This window comes from Garra rufa, chromosome 1, assembly GCF_049309525.1.
Source record: "Garra rufa chromosome 1, GarRuf1.0, whole genome shotgun sequence".
Classification (NCBI taxonomy): domain Eukaryota; kingdom Metazoa; phylum Chordata; class Actinopteri; order Cypriniformes; family Cyprinidae; genus Garra; species Garra rufa.
In genome coordinates this window covers 8,112,012-8,133,262 of record NC_133361.1, presented here as the reverse complement: position 1 = coordinate 8,133,262, position 21,251 = coordinate 8,112,012, and the positions used below count along the sequence as shown (strand labels likewise).

General features: G+C 37.7%; 2 protein-coding genes across 2 annotated transcripts in view; one reads left to right on the top strand and one right to left on the bottom strand.

Moving 5' to 3' along the window:
• Positions 1-2,502, bottom strand: part of LOC141329342 (uncharacterized) — a 7,205-nt gene extending 4,703 nt beyond the window's left edge. The window contains exons 1-2 of the mRNA XM_073835459.1: positions 2,369-2,502; positions 1,181-1,404 (exon numbers count right to left, since the gene is read on the bottom strand). Coding sequence (XP_073691560.1) covers positions 1,181-1,307 — 127 coding nt within the window. The 5' untranslated portion in view covers positions 1,308-1,404; positions 2,369-2,502. The remainder of the gene's footprint in view (positions 1-1,180; positions 1,405-2,368) is intronic.
• Positions 2,503-13,629: 11,127 nt separating this feature from the next.
• Positions 13,630-17,086, top strand: LOC141328767 (uncharacterized). Its single transcript, XM_073835414.1, has 2 exons — positions 13,630-14,107; positions 15,508-17,086. Exons 1-2 carry the CDS (start codon positions 13,744-13,746, stop codon positions 16,887-16,889), a joined length of 1,746 nt encoding a protein of 581 aa, XP_073691515.1. The 5' UTR covers positions 13,630-13,743; the 3' UTR covers positions 16,890-17,086.
• The last annotated feature ends 4,165 nt before the right edge of the window (positions 17,087-21,251 follow it).

Sequence of the window (21,251 nt, the reverse complement as noted above, 5' to 3'; positions counted from 1 at the left end):
ACTATAAAGAAGACATTTATATTTATTAATCGAGCCTGCGCCGCCCACCCGAGAAGTGCAGTGTTGCGCATTATATGAGATGTATTGCAAGAAATATAGCCAACTATTATGAAGAAACGTTATTGTGACTAATTTGCAGAGAGGTACATCAGACGAACATTTATTCTGCATGATGGCACAGACAGTAAAAGACAAAAAAAGAAAGAAAGAAAAAAAAACCCCCGACAATTCTGGCTTAATTTTTCCCATTTTAACGAAATCATCATCATCATCATAATACAATCAAATCGTTTGTCATTTCTCTTCTTTTTCTTTCGGTTAGTATTTGGATTTGCTGTTAGTCATATCCTCTGGGTCTGAGAGCAGTTATTGGAGACAGATTAATCCTAATAATCATGATGCTACAACTGAAACCATCACATTAAAATACTTAAAACAGTGTATTTCTATAACTACAGCAGCGTGTAGACCCTCATGTCAGGACCGTGGCGAAGGCAGCGCGGACAATCGCCCAGCTCGCTCACATCACATGTAATCATATAAAATCATATCGTTTTTATGACATAATATGTCGTTTTAACAAGACAAGATCTCCGTTTCCTATTGTGCTTTACCAGAAAGTGTCACAAATGAACAGAAACAAAAGTCAGAATTGCGAGATATAAAGTCGCAATTGCGACTTCATATCTCGCAATTCTGACTTTATAACTCGCAATTGCGACTTTATATCTCGCAATTCTGAGAAAAAAAGTCGCAATATTATTATTATTATTTTTTTTTTTTTTTTATTCAGTGGCGGAAACGGGCTTCCATAGGATCGAAATTGGACTCTATAACAATTATAATAATTATTATAATTATTATTTCTTGTGTTATTATTAACCTTTTACATTGTTTGATGATTGAATAGAGTTAGCAGGTAAAACATATATTAGTATTCTGCAACAGTATTCTTTTGCCTGCTGAGTTTTATCTTTTTCCCAAAGTCAAGATGTCATGTGACAGCTCTTATTAGTTAAAAAAAAAAAGTTGCAGCAGAAAAAAAAATGGTTGCAGTCTGAATCTCTGCCTTATTATTTGATGCTTCAGGTATATTATTGCAGAGCTCTACAGATTTTCTCAAAATCAGCTTGAAGCTTTACCATCAGCACTTAAATAAAGAAAGAAATTAGACACCGACCTGTTTGTTCTTCATTGTCTTCAGTGTGTTTGATTCTGCAGGGCTCTGGATCTCCCATCTTCTCTTTGTCCTCTTTAACAAACCCAGTCTTTGTCAATTTCAGCTCTTCCTCATGCTTTGTACTCATCTTCACTTGTGAACTGATGGGAATATTCCAGCATTTATTGGTGAACCACAGTGGGAGGAGCTTCACTGATGATGCGATTCTTGTGGGAGGAGCTGATCTGCCAATACAAAAAATACATCACTAGCTGAGATTGTTTTCACAGCACAACATCTCCTGTAATTTACCACTTAAAGAGCATTTCATTGAATACATCAGCATAATAAATGAGGTGAAAACATGAACTATTGACATGAAATAAAAAGTCTGTTCAGCAGATCTGTTAATATTGATGAGCCTCATTCAACAAGCCATTCAGGATCATCAGCAGATCATCCCACTTTATTCTGAGTGTTTGCTGCTAAAAACTGATTGTTTGAATCGGGATATATGATAAAAGCCATTTCTCACAATATGTATAAAGCATAAATAATCCAAAACGAACGCTAAAGTAAATAACTGCTGAATAACCGTAATATAAATGATCTAATAGTTCTAAACAGATTTTATAATAACTAAATCCGTTGCAATGAAGTAATTAGATCATTAACGTTACATTCTTGTATGTACAGAAAAACCTACAAAGCAATATTTAAATTATTTCAGTGTCACATTTGATTAATATTTCGCTATATTATAATTCAAGTCCGTTTGTCTCACATGGCTCAATATATGATCAATTAGCAGTCTCCATTTCAGTATTTATTAAAAAAAAAAATATATACAAATAATTTGATAACACGGATTTGATCTACCAAATATGTCAAAGTGTAGAAATAAAATAGCAGCAGCAACTTGAGATCGATTCCCCTCACAGATCTTTTTAACATGGCATTCAGCAACAATTCTCACTACAAACAATAGCATAGAAACAGCATTCAACATATCGTCCTCACATGCTCGCTGCAGCACTAAATGTTTATTTCAATAGGAAGACGCAAGCAAAGATTCACAAGTAACCTGAACCCCATGAAATCCATACAGAAATTAGCCTGTAAAATGTCGTTGTGAAAACTAAAAGCACAGAACAAACAATAATTAGCTTAAAGAAAGAAATTTGACAGATAAAACTATTTTGACAATACCTCGTTGGCTGAGTATCGAGAGAGGAATTAGTTTTAGTCTTCTTCTTTTTGTTTGCTCTTATTTCTCTAAGACTTAGCTTAGTGACTACACTTTAGTCATGCTGCAACTTTTTCTTTTCTTCTAGAGATCGCTTCTTCTGAGGAAATTAACCTCTACTCTGCATACAAAGCTCACTCCAATGCTACAGCGCCCCCTAGTGGCACTCAATGGTAGTAATAATAATAATAATAATACAGAAAATTAATTGAAACAAAAATGTGGCAGTAACATACTGTGAACCGCTGAACTCTCCTCAGAAGACTCGGATGTCGGTTGTTGTTGGCGGGATTCGATTAATGTTTGAATAAAGATCTGGCGCCAAAGCTGGACGCTCCGTGGATTTTAATTAGCCTGAGATTTTACATTGATTTATTTATTTATTTGTTCATACTTCTATTTTTAGTTTAGCTTTCTTTATATATGCTACATTATATTTGCAAATCTCGGGCAGATTATGTTTACTTGTTAAAATTGAAATGAGTAGCCTAATGAGGGAAATTTCAAATCTATTCATGAATGTGAATATAATATTAATTAAATCTGACACAAGGAAATGTTAAATATTGCTGGAGCTTATTATTTTTTCTGTTTTATGGTCATTGTCAGTTGCTGTAGCCTACATGAAAACTGTAAAATGTTAATTACTAATTAATTTACTGCAGTTACTGTGGTTAGTAGAAAACCAAACTATCTTCAGATTCATTTGGACATGTAGGCTATGATGTTGTTGTTAGCGTTTTTGTATTAGTGATGCTGTATCCATGTCACACTGTGAAAAATAACAGTATTGTCTTTCATTCGAACACTTATAGTTATCATATATCCTGAATGAAATAATGTGTTTCTAGCAGCAAACACTCAGAATAAAGTGAAATGATCTGTTGATGATCCTGAATGTCTTGATGAATGAGTGTTGATAGTCTGAGGCTCTGCAGTATTAACAGCTGCTGAAAAGACTCTTTATTTCATGTCAGTAGTTCCTGTTTTCACCTCATTTATTACGCTAAGTCCTTTTCATTTACTTGTGGTGATCGGCTGTTTTTTTTCTAAAGGGAAAAATCAGCTCACCTAATAGGCGCACTAAGTAATTTCTCCTCTTGCTGCTTCACACTCCAGTTTAGCGGGTGGCGCTAAAACACATACGTTTGTTTGCCAAACAACATCAAACCTCAGAGGTATATCAGTGCATTATTTGAAAGCTTGGCTGAAGAGATGTGTCTTTAATCTAGATTTAAACAGAGAGAGTGTGTCTGAACCCTGAACATTATCAGGAAGGCTATTCCAGAGTTTGGGAGCCAAATGTGAAAAGGCTCTCCCTCCTTTAGTGGACTTTGCTATCGGTACTACCAAAAGTACTACCAGAGTTTTTTTGACCTTAGGGAGCGTGATGGATTGTAGCATGGCACAGGACTAGTTAGGTATGCAGGAGCTAAACCATTAAGGGCCTTATAGGTAGGGGTGAGCGGGGCACATCCTAACACGGGGTTAATTGTGACACACGTGGTTTAAATATTTCCACACATGCTAGCATAACCAAATTTACCGTATTTACTAGTTGCCATAGCAACACTATGCAGAGAAAAAGAGCGCCAAAATTCAAAAGCCTTTTGAAGATATCGCTGAATATTGATTTTACCATAGTAAAAGTACATTTCTGGCTTAAGTAAACTTTTCATTTCAGTTTTTATTATTCATTTAAAATTAGACAAATCTGCTATTATTTTAATCTCCAATTTGTTATTTATCAGTTTAGATAGTTTATTAATGCTTCGCAAACCAGCAGAAGACACTAACCTGTTTTAAACTCCAGTCGCGCAGATGGGGAACGATGTAACACTGTGTTACAATGTGCCCCGCTGTTATTAAACTATATGCTATTCTATGACATTAGCGGTGCAGTTTACACGATTTACTTCTAAGGATTTTGATAAGATACCTCAAGAAACAGGTGAATAAAGGCTGACAATCAATGTTTAATGTTCAGAAGTTATTATTTCAAGAAATGTAAAGCATTTTGGCTCGTTTATGTGTGTCGTGTTCTATGAGAGCTGTGTCACGGTTCATGGGTTCACAGACTCATTTTTGCTGTGTTGGTGTGTGTGTCTGCCTCTCTTCCGTCTGTGTGTGTGTGTGTGTGTGTGTGTGGGTGTGGCTGTTCGCCAACGAGCCGATCTGGTTCAGCTGCGGCTCGTTAGCGTGACTATATAAGATCCGCTTTGTTTGTCCTGTGTTGTCAGATCGTTCGGTGTTGTCTTCGGCTGCTGGTCTCCTGTCTGTTTTGTCTCCTCGCTTTCGCCAGTCTGGAGGATTCGACGGATGGTTTCTTCAGTTCCTGTGTCTGGATTCCCTGCTTTCGGTTGTCTGCTGAACCTGCGTCACGAGCCGCCAGTCCCAGCACGCCACTACACTGTTGACGATCCGTTATCATCTACCTGCCATTCTAATAAACTGTTTAAACTGCATTACGCTCTTGAATCCTCTTTGTAATTCCTGACAGAACGATCTGACCATGATGGATTCAGCGGATGCTCCCACACTCAGAGACTTTCTGTCTGCAAACAACGCTCAGATGGATCAGCAGGAGGAGCAGAGGCTGGCGACTGGTCGTGCGTACAAGCTTTGGTGACGCAGGTATCCGAGCTCACCAACCAACAGTGTTGGTCATCTTACTTTAAAAAAGTAATTAGTTACAGTTACAAATTACTTCTCCCAAAAGTAATTGAGTTAGTAACTCAGTTACCACATTGTAAAAGTAATTAGTTACTCAGCAAAGTAACTGTGACGTTGTTTTTTTATGTTCTATAACGCTATTACGTTCTATAACATCTTTAATATCAAAGATGTTTATATTAACTGATTGAAAAATAAAAACACTATATACAGTATTATAGAACATTTCAATTAACGAGAAGTAGTGCCGGTACTTCCAGTTCGCGAACGCTACCTTTGAATTTCCCCGGCTCGTCGCCATTGTCACTCACGCTGTCTTGTGTTGGTAGTCAGAGCGTGCAGTGACTAAGACAGCGTGAGCAGGGCACCGCCCACCCAGCCAATCATCATCGCATTTGCAACGGTGTCATCATCCCCACCCCTGCTCTCTCCAGGCAGCTGATGTGTAGCCAAAGCATGACACCTCGCGCTTTATTCAACCAAATTTTAGTAACGCGACACTTTACATTCTCAGTAAAGATAACGGCGTTGCAACGATGGGAAAAGTAATTAATTAGATTACTCCGTTACTGAAAAATGAACTCCGTTACTAACGCTGTTATACTTAAACGGCGTTACTGCCAACACTGCCAACCAACTACAACAGCTGAGATCGACCACTGCGCCCTACCCACCACCGCCGCCCCCGCCCGTGCCTGAGAATCGCAGCACTTCACATGAACCTTGTCTGCCCACGCCAGAAGTTTACGCTGGTGAGCCCAATTTGTGCAGAGCGTTTCTCACTAAATGCTCAATGTATTTTTCCCTGCAACCCGTGACTTTTGCTTCTGAACAAGCTAAGGTGGCCTTAGTGCTGACGCTGCTCTCGGGGCGGGCCGCCCAGTGGGGGACGGCGGTGTGGGAAAATCAACATCCCTGCTGTGCCTCGTTCCAACGACTATCGGAGGAGATGAGACGAGTGTTTGACCGGGCCGTCATGGGTCGCGAGGCAGCCAGCGTGCTGGCTGATTTACGGCAGGGGGATCGCTCCGTTTCTGACTACTCCATCTAATTTCGCACGCTGGCTGCCGAATGCAAGTGGAACGAGGCGGCGCAGTGGGACATGTTTCTGCATGGGTTGGCTGACCGTGTTCAGAAGGAAATATTCGTCTTGGAACTACCTACAGATTTAGATGGACTCATATCCCTGGCTCTTCGGGTGGATGCCCGCCTACAACGACGCAATCAACTCACTCGCTCGTTTTCACCATCTGATCTTCCCGTCCAACACCCGCAGGGGCCCGGTAACACGGTCAGCCCGGCTATAGATCCCGAGCCCATGCAGGTTGGTAGAGCTCGGCTCTCCCGGGAGGAGAGGAACCGGAGAAGATCCAAGGGTCTCTGTTTATACTGTGGTGCGCCTGGTCATTTTCTATCTAACTGCCCGCTAAAAGACAGAGCCCCGACTGTAGGACGAGGGTTATTGACGGGCAGTCATACTCTGAGTGACCCTTCGTCCATGACCCTCCTCCCGGTGAGACTTCAGTGGACAACCGAATTCCACAACTGCAAGGCTTTACTGGACTCGGGAGCTGAAGGTAATTTTATAGACTGGAATTTCGCTCACCATCTTCAGCTTCCCATCACCCCTCTCAAGACCAACATCTCTGTTAATGCTTTGAATGGACAACCCCTTCCCAGTATCACTCACTTTAAGGGCCCAGTCACCATGATTACCTCCGGTAACCACCAGGAGGTGCTCACCTTCCTCCTCATCTCCTCTCCTACTGTCCCGGTGGTGCTGGGACATCCCTGGCTGGTTCGCCACAATCCCAAGGTGGACTGGGGCCAGAATTCTGTCTCCTCTTGGGGGGAATCTTGTTTTTCTGTTTGTCTTGTGTCTGCTTGTCCCTCTGTGTCCTGTTCTGTGTTGCAGGATGAGCCGGTGAACCTGTCTAACGTGCCCCAGGAGTACCTCGACCTGAAGGAAGTGTTCAGTAAGTCCAGAGCTGCTTCTCTTCCTCCGCATCGTCCCTATGACTGTGCCATAGAATTAGTGCCAGGTACGTCTCCGCCTAAGGGCAAGTTATACTCACTGTCTGCTCCTGAGAGGGAGGCCATGGAGAAACATATTTCTGATTCTCTGGCAGCCGGGCTCATCCGCCCTTCCTCTTCTCCCGCTGGGGCTGGGTTCTTTTTTGTCAAAAAGAAGGATGGCTCTCTGCGACCTTGCTTTGACTACCGGGGGCTGAACAACATCACGGTAAAGAATACTTATCCTTTGCCGCTGATGTCTTCAGCATTCGAGAGGTTGCAGGGAGCGTCCATTTTTTTCAAAATTGGACTTGCGCAATGCCTATCATTTGGTTCGCATCAGGAAGGGGGATGAGTGGAAGACCGCCTTTAATACCCCCAGGGGGCACTTTGAATATTTGGTCATGCCCTTCGGCCTGTCCAACTCGCCTGCGGTCTTCCAGGCCCTCGTCAATGACGTGTTGAGAGATATGGTCGATCAATTCATCTATGTCTACCTGGACGACATTTTGATCTTTTCTTCTTCTCTCCAGGAACATGTTCAACACGTCAGGCGAGTGCTCCAGAGGCTGTTAGAGAATGGGCTTTTTGTCAAGGCGGAGAAATGAGTCTTTCATGCACAGTCCGTACCATTTCTGGGGTACATCGTCTCGTCCGAGGGTATACGCATGGATCCCGACAAATTTAAGGCTGTGGTGGATTGGCCAACCCAAGATTCCCGCAAGGCCCTGCAGAGTTTTCTGGGGTTCGCCAATTTTTACCGACGTTTCATTCGTAATTTCAGCCAACTAGCCGCTCCTCTGACTGCCTTGACCTCCCCCAAAACTAAGTTCAGGTGGTCGGATGCAGCTGACGCTGCATTTACCAACCTCAAGAGCCGCTTTGTTTCAGCTCCCATTCTTGTTGCCCCTGATCCTACACGTCAGTTTGTGGCCTTTCTCCGTTTGAATGTAGCATAGGTTACCAGCCACCTATTTTTCCTAGTCTGAATTCCGAAGTCGCGGTTCCCTCCGCTCACGCCTTCGTCCAGAGGTGTCATCGCACTTGGAGGAGAGCCCGAGAGACTCTTCTCCAAGTGGGAGCGCGCACCAAGGCTCAGGCCGATCGCCACCGGTCGAAGCCTCCCGTCTACGTCGTTGGTCAAAAAGTGTGGCTTTCTTCCAGCAACATTCCGCTCCGCTCTGTGTGTAATAAACTAGCTCCCAAATTCTTAGGCCCTTTCACTGTCACTAAAATCCTTAGTCCAGTGGCAGTCCGCCTCAAATTGCCTCCGGCGTACAGGAGAATTCATCCCGTCTTTCACGTATCTAAAATTAAACCTGTTTTTCACTCTCCACTTAATCCGCCCGCCCCGGTTCCCCCACCGCTGCGTCACTGACAGGGGTACTGTCACGGTTCATGGGTTCACAGACTCATTTTTGCTGTGTTGGTGTGTGTGTCTGCCTCTCTTCCGTCTGTGTGTGTGTGTGTGTGGGTGTGGCTGTTCGCTAACGAGCCGATCTGGTTCAGCTGCGGCTCGTTAGCGTGACTATATAAAATCCGCTTTGTTTGTCCTGTGTTGTCAGATCGTTCGGTGTTGTCTTCGGCTGCTGGTCTCCTGTCTGTTTTGTCTCCTCGCTTTCGCCAGTCTGGAGGATTCGACGGATGGTTTCTTCAGTTCCTGTGTCTGGATTCCCTGCTTTCGGTTGTCTGCTGAACCTGCGTCACGAGCCGCCAGTCCCAGCACGCCACTACACTGTTGACGATCCGTTATCATCTATCTGCCATTCTAATAAACTGTTTAAACTGCATTACGCTCTTGAATCCTCTTTGTTGTTCCTGACAAGCTGTGTGTGGAGGAGTGGAGTGTTCTTCTGAATGTCTAAATGTGTTTCATCTATTTGTCCACATTGTTTTGAACTACTGTACAGCTGTGCGTCGCGATCAGGGCCGTTCAAAGCATTGTTGCGATGTGTTCATTGTCAAACTCTAAAATTAGATTATTTTTATTTTTTTAAAAAACGTCATTACTTCATTTGAAAAAGTTAACACATGTATTTTACTGACAAAATATTTTAGTTTGTGTACATTTTTTTTTATTTGAATCAGATAACATTTTAAGCTGTCATATGGTCGTGTTACAATGTGCCCCTCAGATGTTACAATGTACCCCACCTACGGGGCATGTTGTAAGGTAAATAACGAAAAACGTATACACTGTAAATATGAAACAAAGTAATATATTTGTACTAGACAAGTGTGAAAATAATGTGGATAAATATTGTACTCTGAACCCCAAGTGGATTTACATAAACCGCGAAATTCAAAAAGTTTTAGGTTGTGCCCCGCTCTCCCCTAAGAAGTAATATTTTGTAAGTGATACGGAACCTAATAGGTAGCCAGTGCAGAGACTTTAAAATTGGGGTAATATGATCATATTTTCTTGACCTGGTAAGGACTCTAGCAGCTGCATTTTGGACTACCTGTAGCTTGTTTATTGAAGATGCAGAACAGCCACCTAGTAGTGCATTACAATAGTCCAGTCTAGACGTCATGAATGATTGAACTAACTTTTCTGCATCAGAAACAGGTAACATGTTCCGTAGCTTGGCAGTGTTTCTAAGATGGAAGAATGCTGTTTTTGTAACATGAGAAATATGATTTTCAAAAGACAGGTTGCTGTCTAATATAACACCCAGATTTTTGACTGTAGAGGAAGTTACAGTATATCCATCTAGTTGCAAAATATAGTTCAAGAGATTATGTGTACTGTTTTTTTTTTTTTTTTTTTTTGGTCCAATGAGTAATATATTTGTTTTATCTAAATTTAGAAGACTCTGTTAGCTTTGATAAGTTAGTTTCATCTGGTCTTGTTGAGATATATAGTTGCGTATCATCAGCGTAACAATGGAAACTAATCACATATTTTCTAATAATATTACCAAGGGGCAGAGGTGGGTAGTAACAAATTACATTTACTTTGTTACATTTACTTGAGTAAATTTTTGGGGTAACTAGTACTTTTAGAGTATATTTAAAGATAGGTACTTTTACTCTTACTCAAGTACATTTATAGTGAAAAAACTTTACTTTTACATCGCTAGGGCAGGATTAAATTTCAGAAGGCAATGATGTCACTGAAGAAATACACATGCTGCAAATTTCAAAGACAAAATGTGGCACGGATGTCTTTATATGAACGTATCTGAAGGGAACCGACTGTCCTCAGAAATGTGTTGTTGGAATTTTCATTTCATGTCTGATAAAACAGCGTTAATGCTGATTTGTATACAGCTGTTACTAGGGAAACCGTAATATTTCAGCGCTCCTAAAGCGCCCCCTCGTGACAGAGAAACAATTTTTAATTTCCAATATATTTTTTTCAGCTGTTTATGGTCAAATGATTGCAATTATCGACCCATGTTTTTGTGCAGCAAACAGGGCCGTGCACAGACCTTTTAAGGGGCATGTGCTGAGACTGAAAATAGGGCACCCCCCAACCCCTCCACCACCAAAAAAATCCTCATTTAGGGGTCACACTTGGCTCCCTCGCGGTCAAAAGTGACTGAAGCCTTAAAAAGTAACTTTTTTTTTCTTCAGGAAAATCAATTAAATACATTTTTGTTCAAAAATATTTTGTGATTATTATTTTGAATTTTTTATACAGTTTTAATGAACAATTTTTCCCCACTAGAATTATTATTACATTTTTTTATTTAATTATGTATTCATTATTTTTCAATAAATGCAACATTTCATATTAAAATAGAGTAAAAGCATTTCAAATCCATTTTTAAGTGAAAATTGCGCCATATAGTGGCATAAAAATAAAAACTTGTGTAATGTCATGTAATCTCCTGTATCTCCCTATATACATATATACAGGGGCTTAGGGATTCCTACTGTTTGTTTTTTTTTTTTTTTTTTTTTTACTGTTTCTTCATTTTAATAGGCTTTGCATTTAGAAATATATTTAGACATTCTAAAAGATTACTTTTGGCAAGGTTTAGATATTTTTTGATTGGATAAATATCAGGTTTTGCATTTTTCTGCTTATTTCTGTGTGTGTGTGTGTGTGTGTGTCTGTGTGTGTGCGAGTGTGTGTGTGCGCGTGTGTGTCAGTTCTGTACTTTTGATATTTTAGAGTGTCAGTTCTTGCTTGCTGAACACTTCTTTTCAGCACAGTGGCTGATTTGTAGCTTGTACCACCAAAAGATTCTCTGAATTATCGCTTTTCGTATTTCCCATTCATTTCCTATGCCAGTCAATTTTTGACCGCGAAGGAGCCAAGTGTGACTATTTTTTTTTTTTGACCCTTTAACATATCCGAATCATGTCACTGATTTTTTTGGGTACTCACATTATCCTGTCTTCAAAATAAAACGGCGCGCTCATGTAATTTAAAAAAAAACGGTCATTTCGTTTTACTTACTGACTGACATGAGTTGATTGATCTGGGCTGCGTTTCCCAAAAGCATCGTAAGCCTAAGTTGTTCGTAAAAATGATCGTACGACTGATCTTAATATTACGGTCTGTTTCCCAAAAACATCGTAACTTAAGTAACACTTGAAAATCTTCGTAGATTTACGAGTGCTCTCGAGTAATCGTAAAGCCTTAAGTGCATCGTAAGGGGACAGAGTTATGAGGGCACCTGCTGGACAACCGGCAAATTGCACCTAACATGTACTTCTCTTCAAAGTAATTTTTCATTTTATTGGTACGTATATATTTATTACTTTCTATTTTCTACTCATTACACCATTCAATATAGAAATAATAAATAAATAAAATAATATTACATAATAAATGTTAGAATGAAAAAAAAATGTTTTAATTAAAATTACAAACTTAAAACTTAAAGTTTTTCAGGCTGTAACAATATTCACATGTCGCACACTGATTGTCATCTATTTCACTAATTGCAGAAGGCCCCACTCGAAGAAACTGAATCACTGATTTTCCCTGAATTTATTCTCTTGTTAGGTTCATAATGGTCAAAGGTTGTCCTTTTATAAATGTACATGAAGAGTACATTTATATAAAACAGTGCTGATAAAGCATGTGCACATTAAACATTTTTCTGCACCTATATCGATAGGCTAATAGATAGGCCCTAATACTATATTGCCACACACACCCTCAAGACTCAAGCTGTAGTAAAATATACCCCTCTTTTCACAGACAAGGCTTAAGCCTAGTCCAGACTAAAATGCAAGTCTGAGCATTTTTTACTGAAGGACACTTGCACTGACTGATCTTAAAATATATCAGTCCCTTTGTTTTGTCTCAAGATGGACACCAGTAACATCAGTTTTTTCCTAAGGCACATTTATTAAAAAAAATACTTAAATCTAATTGAACTAGATTTCAAGATGGTAAGTGTCTGTCAAAAGGAGGGAAACCTAGGAGGTTCTTGTAGCTCCACCTCCTCTAAAATAATATTAATTTCCTCTTATTGAAAAATGTATTTTCTTTGTTTTTTGGTTTCAGCCATTTTGCTAGTGTCTCCACCCCTAGGTATGTGCTTATTTAAATTTTTGTCCTAATTAAAGATAATTAGGATAAATTTTTCAAAAATAAATGTAAGAGCTTATTTATTTCTTTATTTACTTATTGATTTATTTTGATGTGAGATAAGCAACTGTTGATAAAGAAATTGATACATAATTCTACTTAAATAATTAAAGTTCCATAATAATATCGAAAATGATGCAGATGTCATTTCTGGCAAGGACTGTTAGAATTTGTTTTATTTTCCAGTTAATTTATGTTTTTAAACTTGCTCAAGAAGAAATCACAGGACTTTTTATGTTATTCGAGTTGAATACACATTCACACGTAGAAGAAGAATCGGAAATAAAAAATTAGATGGATTGCTATAACAGCATGTGACATTTCAACACTTTACCAACGGATAGCGACTCCTAAGTAGCACTTAAAACAGGGCTACGTGCAATTGTGTTAAGTGCATTTTTGGGAAACGCACGTAAAACAATAACGAACGTTCGCAAAGTGACTCGTAGAAAACGCTCTTAAGCGCTAAGATCAATCGTTATCGGGAAACGCAGCCCTGGTTCGTTAATGGATAAATACTTATAACTAATATATATACGAGAGTAAATATGGTTATTTGAGGGAGATTTGACATGTCTTATTGAAGAGACCATGATGTTAACGGAGACGTTTTCGTTTACTGACCAAAAGAGGAAAGCACACCGTCGTTAATTCAGTGGTAAGAAACGAATGTACAGTAATGTTATCCTTAAAGTCAAATAAATGTTAGGTATTCGTTTTTAATGTCTGTAAAAATACAATACACATTTTAAAATCGAATATTTTGTTTTAGTCATGTAAGTTTAGTGCTTTAATAAACATAAAATCTGGGTTATATGGTGCATCTTTCATTAACGGAATTTAACTTAGTATAAGCCCTAAGTTATTTTTCCCGTATTATTTCCTCCTTTCGCCGCTTCATACTCCAGTCCAGCCGGTGGCGCTAAAACACATACGTTTGTTTGTCAAACACCATTAAACCTCAGAGGAAGAAGATTAGTTTCACAGTGTTCTCTGTTGTTTTGTCCTGGTGCGGCTTTAATACAAACTGATAGAATTTTAGTTTCTGTAAATAATAATTTAAAAAAAAATAACAGTTTTTTTTAATCTGGTCAGTAAATGCATGGAAAAGTTTTTAAGCAAGCAGGAATATCTGGAGGAGTATCAGCTGAACTGAGATTTGCTGCTGTGAAGATGGTGTTTGTTAAAGAGGAGATTGAGGAGAACTCGAGTGAACCAGAGTCCTGGAAAATAAAACAAGAGGAGCCAGAACCCTTGAGAATAAAACAAGAGGAATCAGAACCCTTGAGAATAAAACAGGAGGAACAAGAACCCTTTGGCATACAATACGAAGAACCAGAACCCTTGAGGATAAAACAAGAGGAACCAGAACCCTTAAGAATAAAACAGGAGGAACCAGAGCCCTTAAGTATACAATACGAAGAACCAGAACCCTTCAGAATAAAACACGAGGAACATGAAGGTTGGTGTTTGATGTTCATTCACTTTAAGGGTTACAAAAGCTTGAATAATACTGACAGTTTCAAAAAGATTAGATTCAGTTTGTTGTAATAAAAACAATCTTTGAACAGAACAATCTGTTGAATAATGTAGATGGAGCAGCAAGTAATAGCATACATATATGTTTGATCAAACATGCTAGGGCTGGGCGATAAATCGATTTTATTGATTAACTTGAGTGTGGAGTTTACATCGATTTGTTCAATGAAAATCGGTACGCCAACGCTCCTCTCTGGGCTCCAGCAGTTCCGAATGGGCTCAGCCCTCCCCCGCCCATTTTAGAAATATGCTAATTTACATTTGTATTCAGAAAGGCACGGAAAACAAATAACGAGCCACTAAAGGGCTTGCTAGCAAATTAGACGGACCCGATCAGCGTATTTGTATTCACAAATATCCTTTAGAAAAAAAGGTTCCTACGTGTTTTTGCAACGTTGAGTAATGTATCAAGAACATGTCTCACGAATCCTTTCAGAAACAAAGTGTAGAGAGTGTAAATAAGATATTGATTGAGCGTCGGTGATTATAATAGAGCTTTGTGATATTGCGAACCAAGATGAGTGACAGCTTTTAATAATTTAAAAATGGAGTTTGTAAATGAGATATCGATTTAATAGAACAGTTAAATAAACAATAAGTTATTATTATTAAGTAACTTACATTGTCTGACTATAACACTGTTACCTGATTTTGCTCTTTCGTTGTCAAAAATAGTCTGAAACAAGTCACATCTGAGCCGCTGCGCATCTCCACTCAAACACAGCTGTGTTTCGTTGAATGAACGTGCGTTTTTAAATGTATCTAGTGAAATAATTAAATTTCCCATTCATAAAGAGAGTCACTTGCTTTATTCTGAATGAACCAGCGGCTTTACATGCTGAAGGTGGTAGGGGGTTAAAAAAAAAAAAAAAAAATCGATTTTATCGTAAAATTGGATTTTTTTTGTGAAAAATCGGGGATTTTATTTTTTGGCCATTTTGCCCAGCCCTAAAACATGCAAAAATATTTAATAGGTTTCCCGACAGACACATGGGGTTTGTTTATATATAATATAATTTACTACAATACAATGCTATAGAAGAACAATAGTACATTTAGTAAGAATATTGATTTTCAATATGAAAATTAGATTTAATAAAATTACATTTTGCATGCTTCCCAACTCAAGCTCAGTGCTTTACTGTGTATCACCAAGAAATAAACATGTAATATTTTAGTAACTGCACTTATTGTTGCAAAAAAGTGTTAGGAATGTTATGATTATGAAAAAGTAATTTCACTGTTACATCAGAATTTAGTTTTATGTTCACATTACTCAGATTTTAAAAAGTTACTGAAATTATCCATTTTCACTTATTTCAGAGTTAATTGAAGAAAAAGAGGAGGAAGAAGAATCAAGTCAAGTTGAGGAGGAAATCCATGTTAAAACTGGCGAAAAACCCTTGTGCTGCTCTCAAACCAAACAGAAAGATGTAAAGAAAAGAAGAGCCAAGAAATGTTTCACCTGCACTCAGTGTGGAAAGAGTTTCACACTGAAAACAGGTCTTCAGCATCACATGAGAATTCATACTGGAGAGAAACCATTCACTTGTGATCAGTGCGGGAAGAGTTTCGCAGTCTTATCATACCTTAAGGAGCACATGAACATCCACACTAGAGATAAGCGACACACATGTGATCAATGTGGTAAAATATATTTATGGGCTTCGGGTCTGAGGAAACACTTGAAAGTTCATACGAAGGAGAAGACGCATTCATGCCATTTGTGTGGCAAGAGCTTTTGGCATCCACAACATTTAAATGTATATCAGAATATACATACTGGTGTGAGAGAATACTTGTGCTCTAAGTGTGAAATTACTTTTAGTTCAGCAACCTATTTAAAAATAAAGACTATAGAGAAACCCCATGAGTGTTCACACTGCAACAAGAGATTCATTAGTTCAGGAGACCTGAAAATGCATGAGAGGATCCACACTGGAGAGAAGCCTTATAAGTGTTCACACTGCGACAAGAGATTCATTAGGTCAGGAGACCTAAAAAAACATGAGAGGATCCACACTGGAGAGAAACCTTATGAGTGTTCACACTGTAAAAAGGGATTTAGTATGTCAATACATCTGAAAACACACGAGAGGATCCACACTGGAGAGAAACCTTATAAGTGTTCATACTGTGACAAGAGATTTAATCAGTCAGCATATCGGAAAATCCATGAGACAAACCACACTGGAGATAAACCTTTTAAGTGTTCATACTGCAACATGAGATTTAATCAGTCATCATATCTGAAAGTACATGAGAGGATCCACACTGGAGAAAAACCTTATATGTGTTCACACTGCAACAAGAGATTCAATAAGTCAGGAGACCTGAAAATACATGAGAGGATCCACACAGGAGAGAAACCTTACAAGTGTTCACACTGTGACAGGAGATTTAGTCGGTCAACACATCTGAAAACACATGAGATGATCCACACCGAAGAGAAACCTTATCAGTGTTCACATTCCAACAAGAAATTTAGTCAGTCGTCAAATCTGAAAACACATGAGATGATCCACACTGGAGAAAAACCTTATAAGTGTTCACACTGCAACAAGAGTTTCAGTCTGTCATCGAATCTGAAAACACATGAGAGAATTCACACTGGAGAGAAACCTTATAAGTGTTCACACTGTGACAAGAGATTCAATCAGTCTTCAAATCTGAAAACACATGAGAGGATCCACACTGGAAAATAACCTTGTCACTGCATTGCATATAGGAAGCATTTTATGCAGCAGTTTGTTTTTTGTGTATCTCTGTGGCAGAATAAAACATACTGGTCTCTCTCTATATATAAACAGTAGGGAAAATAAGTATTTGACACATCAGAATTTTTATTAGTAAGGGGATTTCTAAGTGGGCTATTGACACAACATTTCCACCTATCCATCTGAAAGGGATAGCCCACCCAAAAAAGAAAATCCTGTCAATATTTACGCACCATTAAGTTGTTACAAACCTGTATTTGCATCCAAGTGGTGTCTGGGCACTATTTACTTCCATACTATGTTAAGAACCAAGAACCCCTTAGGGCAGAACTTCAGGAAGAAAACTATAAGCAATGCACTGAACCGCCATGGCATCCGTGCACACGCTCACCAGGCAAGACTCCATTGCTGAACAAAAGACATGTTGAGGCTTGGTTAAAGTTTGCAAAACAGCATTTGGAGAAGCCTGTGGATTATTAGGAGACTATAGTATGGTCAGATGAAAGCAAAATTGAACTTCTTGGCAGTTATTCTACACACCATGTTTGGAGAAGTAATGGCACTGCCCACCACCCCAAGAACACCATACCAACAGTTAAGTTTGGGGGTGGAAGCATCATGGTTTGGGGCTGCTTTTCAGCTAGGGGTACTGGCAAACTTCATATTATTGAAGGCAGGATGAATGGAGAAATGTACCGGGACATTCTGGATAAAAATCTGCTGCCATCTACCAGAAAGCTGAAATTGAAAAGAGGATGGACATTTCAGCAAGACAATGATCCCAAACACAAGGCCAAGGAAACAATGAAGTGGTTTCAAAAAAAGAAAATAAATTCACTTGAATGGCCCAGTCAATCACCTGACCTAAATCCCATAGAAAATCTATGGAGAGAACTGAAGATCAAAGTTCATAAAAGAGGGCCCAAGGAACCTTCAAGATTTAAAGAGCGTTTGTGTGGAAGAATGGGCCAGAATCACTCCTGAACAATGCTACAAAGTGTGTTCAATACTTATTCCCTGTGTCATTTCACTTGAATTATTATGACTCAACTTGTATACTTAAATGTACTGATTTCTTTGTATGAATTCAATATTTGGCTTGATGGCTACATCTGGTGGAAATGTTGTGTCAATAGCCCACTTAGAAATACCCTTACTGATAAAAATGCTGATGTGTCAAATACTTATTTTCCCTGCTGTCTCTCGCTCTCTCTCTCTCTCTCTATGTGTGTGTGTGTGTGTGTACCCATGCCTACTTGTAAATTGGTAGGAGAGTGATCAGTCTCATTAGTTTTCACTTTTACTTTCAGTAGTTAATGATCACTTTTGCTTTGAGTCATTATTAAATGTTACCTTTTTATGAATACATTTACTTTTTATATATTATCAACAACTTTTGTGGTCAACTGATTGTATTTGCATATGAAAAAAGTGGTTTGATAATTGTAGTTTTAATAGTTAAAAGCCATGATGTTTTGGGCTTTGTTTTGAATTTATAAATAAAATTTTGAATTGAATTGAAAAACTTTATTGTCATAGTATTTTCTACATGCAGTGAAATTAGTAGCACTGCTCCTGACTGGTATTAGAAAATTAACACAATGCAATTTGCATGGATCAGCCCAGCAGATGCTAACCTTTGCTCAAGGTAAGATTGTTGGCTTGTGTCTCCAAATATTACTAATCTTGAGATGTGAATGTGAGATTCAATCATCTCCTCTCACGGACCATTGTCTTATTGGACTATAGAATTTTTTAAGACTTTTTGGACATATGTGACCCTGGACCACAAAACCAGTCATATGGTTAAATTTTACAAAACTGAGATATATACATCATATGAAAGCTCAATAAATAAGCTTTCTATTGATGTATGGTTTGTTAGGATAGGGCAATATTTGACCGAGATACATCTATTTGAAAATCTGGAATCTGAGGGTGAAAAAAATCAAAATACTGATAAAATAACCTTTAAAGTTGTCCAAATTAAGTTCTTAGCAAAGCATATTACTAATCAAAAATTACATTTTGATATGTTTACAGTAGGAATTTTACAAAAAATCTTCATGGAACTAATCTTTACTTAATTTCCTAATGATTTTTGTCATAAAAGAAAATTCAATAATTTTGACCCATACAATGTATTTTTGACTATTGCTATAAATATACCCCAGCGACTTAAGACTGGTTTTGTGGTCCAGGGTCACATATATTAAAAATGTATTATTTAATGCGTATCTTGATTGCATAAAAAAATGGGCAGTTATCCCCTACAATGAAAACTGGTCTGATAACCTTGTTGCCCAAACCCAATAAAGACTTATTATTAGATAATTGGAGACCTATAACTCTACTTTGCAATGATTATAAATTACTAGCTTTATTATATGCTAACAGAGTAAAATAATGTATGGAACAAGTATTTGATTCTATTGAACATGACTTTTTACTGAAATCGCTTCAACTTTTTGGGTTTGGCAACAACTTTTGTAAGGTAATCAAAATGTTTTATGATCAAATATACAGTTATATTTCACTTCAATCAGGCATCACTCCAAGAATCAATGTCTCTTGTGGAATAAGACAAGGGTGCCCAATTTCACCAAAATTATTCATTCTCTGTACGCAGCTTTTGGCCTATTTTGTAGTAAATAATAAAGACCTTGAAGGGATAAAAGTTTGTGACGACACAGTGATATTTTTAAAGGACAAATCTATTCTTCAGAAGGCTTTAAATGCGATTTCTGTTTTTTCAAGGGCATCAGGCCTTTGCCTTAATAAAAAAAAAAAAAAAAAAAGTGAAATACTACCCTTGTATAATTGTATTGAGACAGACTTGGAGACGATTACAGTTAAGAATGATGTTAATTACTTGGGAATTCATCTATCTAAAAACTTGGCAACAAGAGAATCCAAAAAAATCACAGAGAAAATTGAAGAAGTTAAAAGAAACCTAAATCTTTGGTTAACAAGAGACTTAACTATTTTAGGATGTAACCTATTGTCAAAATCAGAAGGGATTTCTAAATTAATTTACCCAAGCTATTCTCTCTATATTAGTTCAAAAAACATAAGAAAAGCAAATACTATAATTTACCAATTCATATGGCGTAATAAAACACACTACATTAAAAAAAATCACAACTTGTAAAGGACTATAATAAAGGGGGTCTAAAAACAATTGATTTTGAATCTATGGTTGGAGTTTTTAGAGTTAACTGGGTAAAAGCTTTTTTAGATAAATCCGATTCTATATTGTATCATATTCCTAAAAATATTTTTGATAAAGTGGGAGGCTTAGAGTTTCTTTTAAAGTGCGATTTCGAGGTATCCAAATTGCCAGTAAAACTGTCTGAATATCATAAAGAAGTTCTCCATGACTTTATTTACTCATAATTTTACACCACATGGCTCCACCTTGTGGAACAACAGAGTGATAACAATAAGTAGAAAAACACTTTTTTTTAAGGAATTGGTTTGAAAAGGGAATTATTTTCATCACAGATATATTAGATGAACAAGGTCATTTTCTTGGGTTTACGGATTTCAAAACAAACTTTAATATACAAAGTTTAAGAAAGGATTATAATAATGTATTTAAAGCAATACCAACAGCCTTATTGAATTTGATACAAAACTATTTACATTATTCCAAAAGTCAAATAAATTAGCCTAATCAAACTCCCATAAATAGCAAAATATTTAAATGTAAACTATTTCATGATTTTGACCAAAATATAAAAATAAGGCATTATGATGACAAAATAACAAATAAATACATCAAATTTATGAAATGGCCTATACCTCCTAAAATCAAAGAAATGCAATTCAAAGTTATAAATGGATATTATCCAGCAGCAGATATGCTTAAAAAGAGATTTGATTTTGAAGTGGAGCCATGCGTGTTCTGTTGCCAGAAAGATGAAACTATTGAACATTTGTTTTTCTCTTGTTCAGTGATAAAAATATTCTGGCAAGATGTCATGAGTTGGTTGGAAACAAAAATGGAGAGAATTACACAATTAAAGTTAGAGCAAGTACTTTTTGGTAATGAAAACCTTCCGAAGGAATTTTTATAACAATTATGGGTAAATACCATATTCATAAATGTAAATGGCAAAACAAAAATCCATCCCTAATGGTGTTTAAAATTGAACTGAGGGAATACTTTTCTTCTTTGACACTTCTGAAAGACTCCAGAGACCACATTTACTCTCTTTGTGAAGATGTCTCAAAATATTTGTCATTGTAACTTGCTACGCTTCCATGTAACTTTATTTTAAGAATATATGAAGATTGAGGACAATATATGTATGTCAACAACTTTGACTTGCCTTATGGACTGAAGTG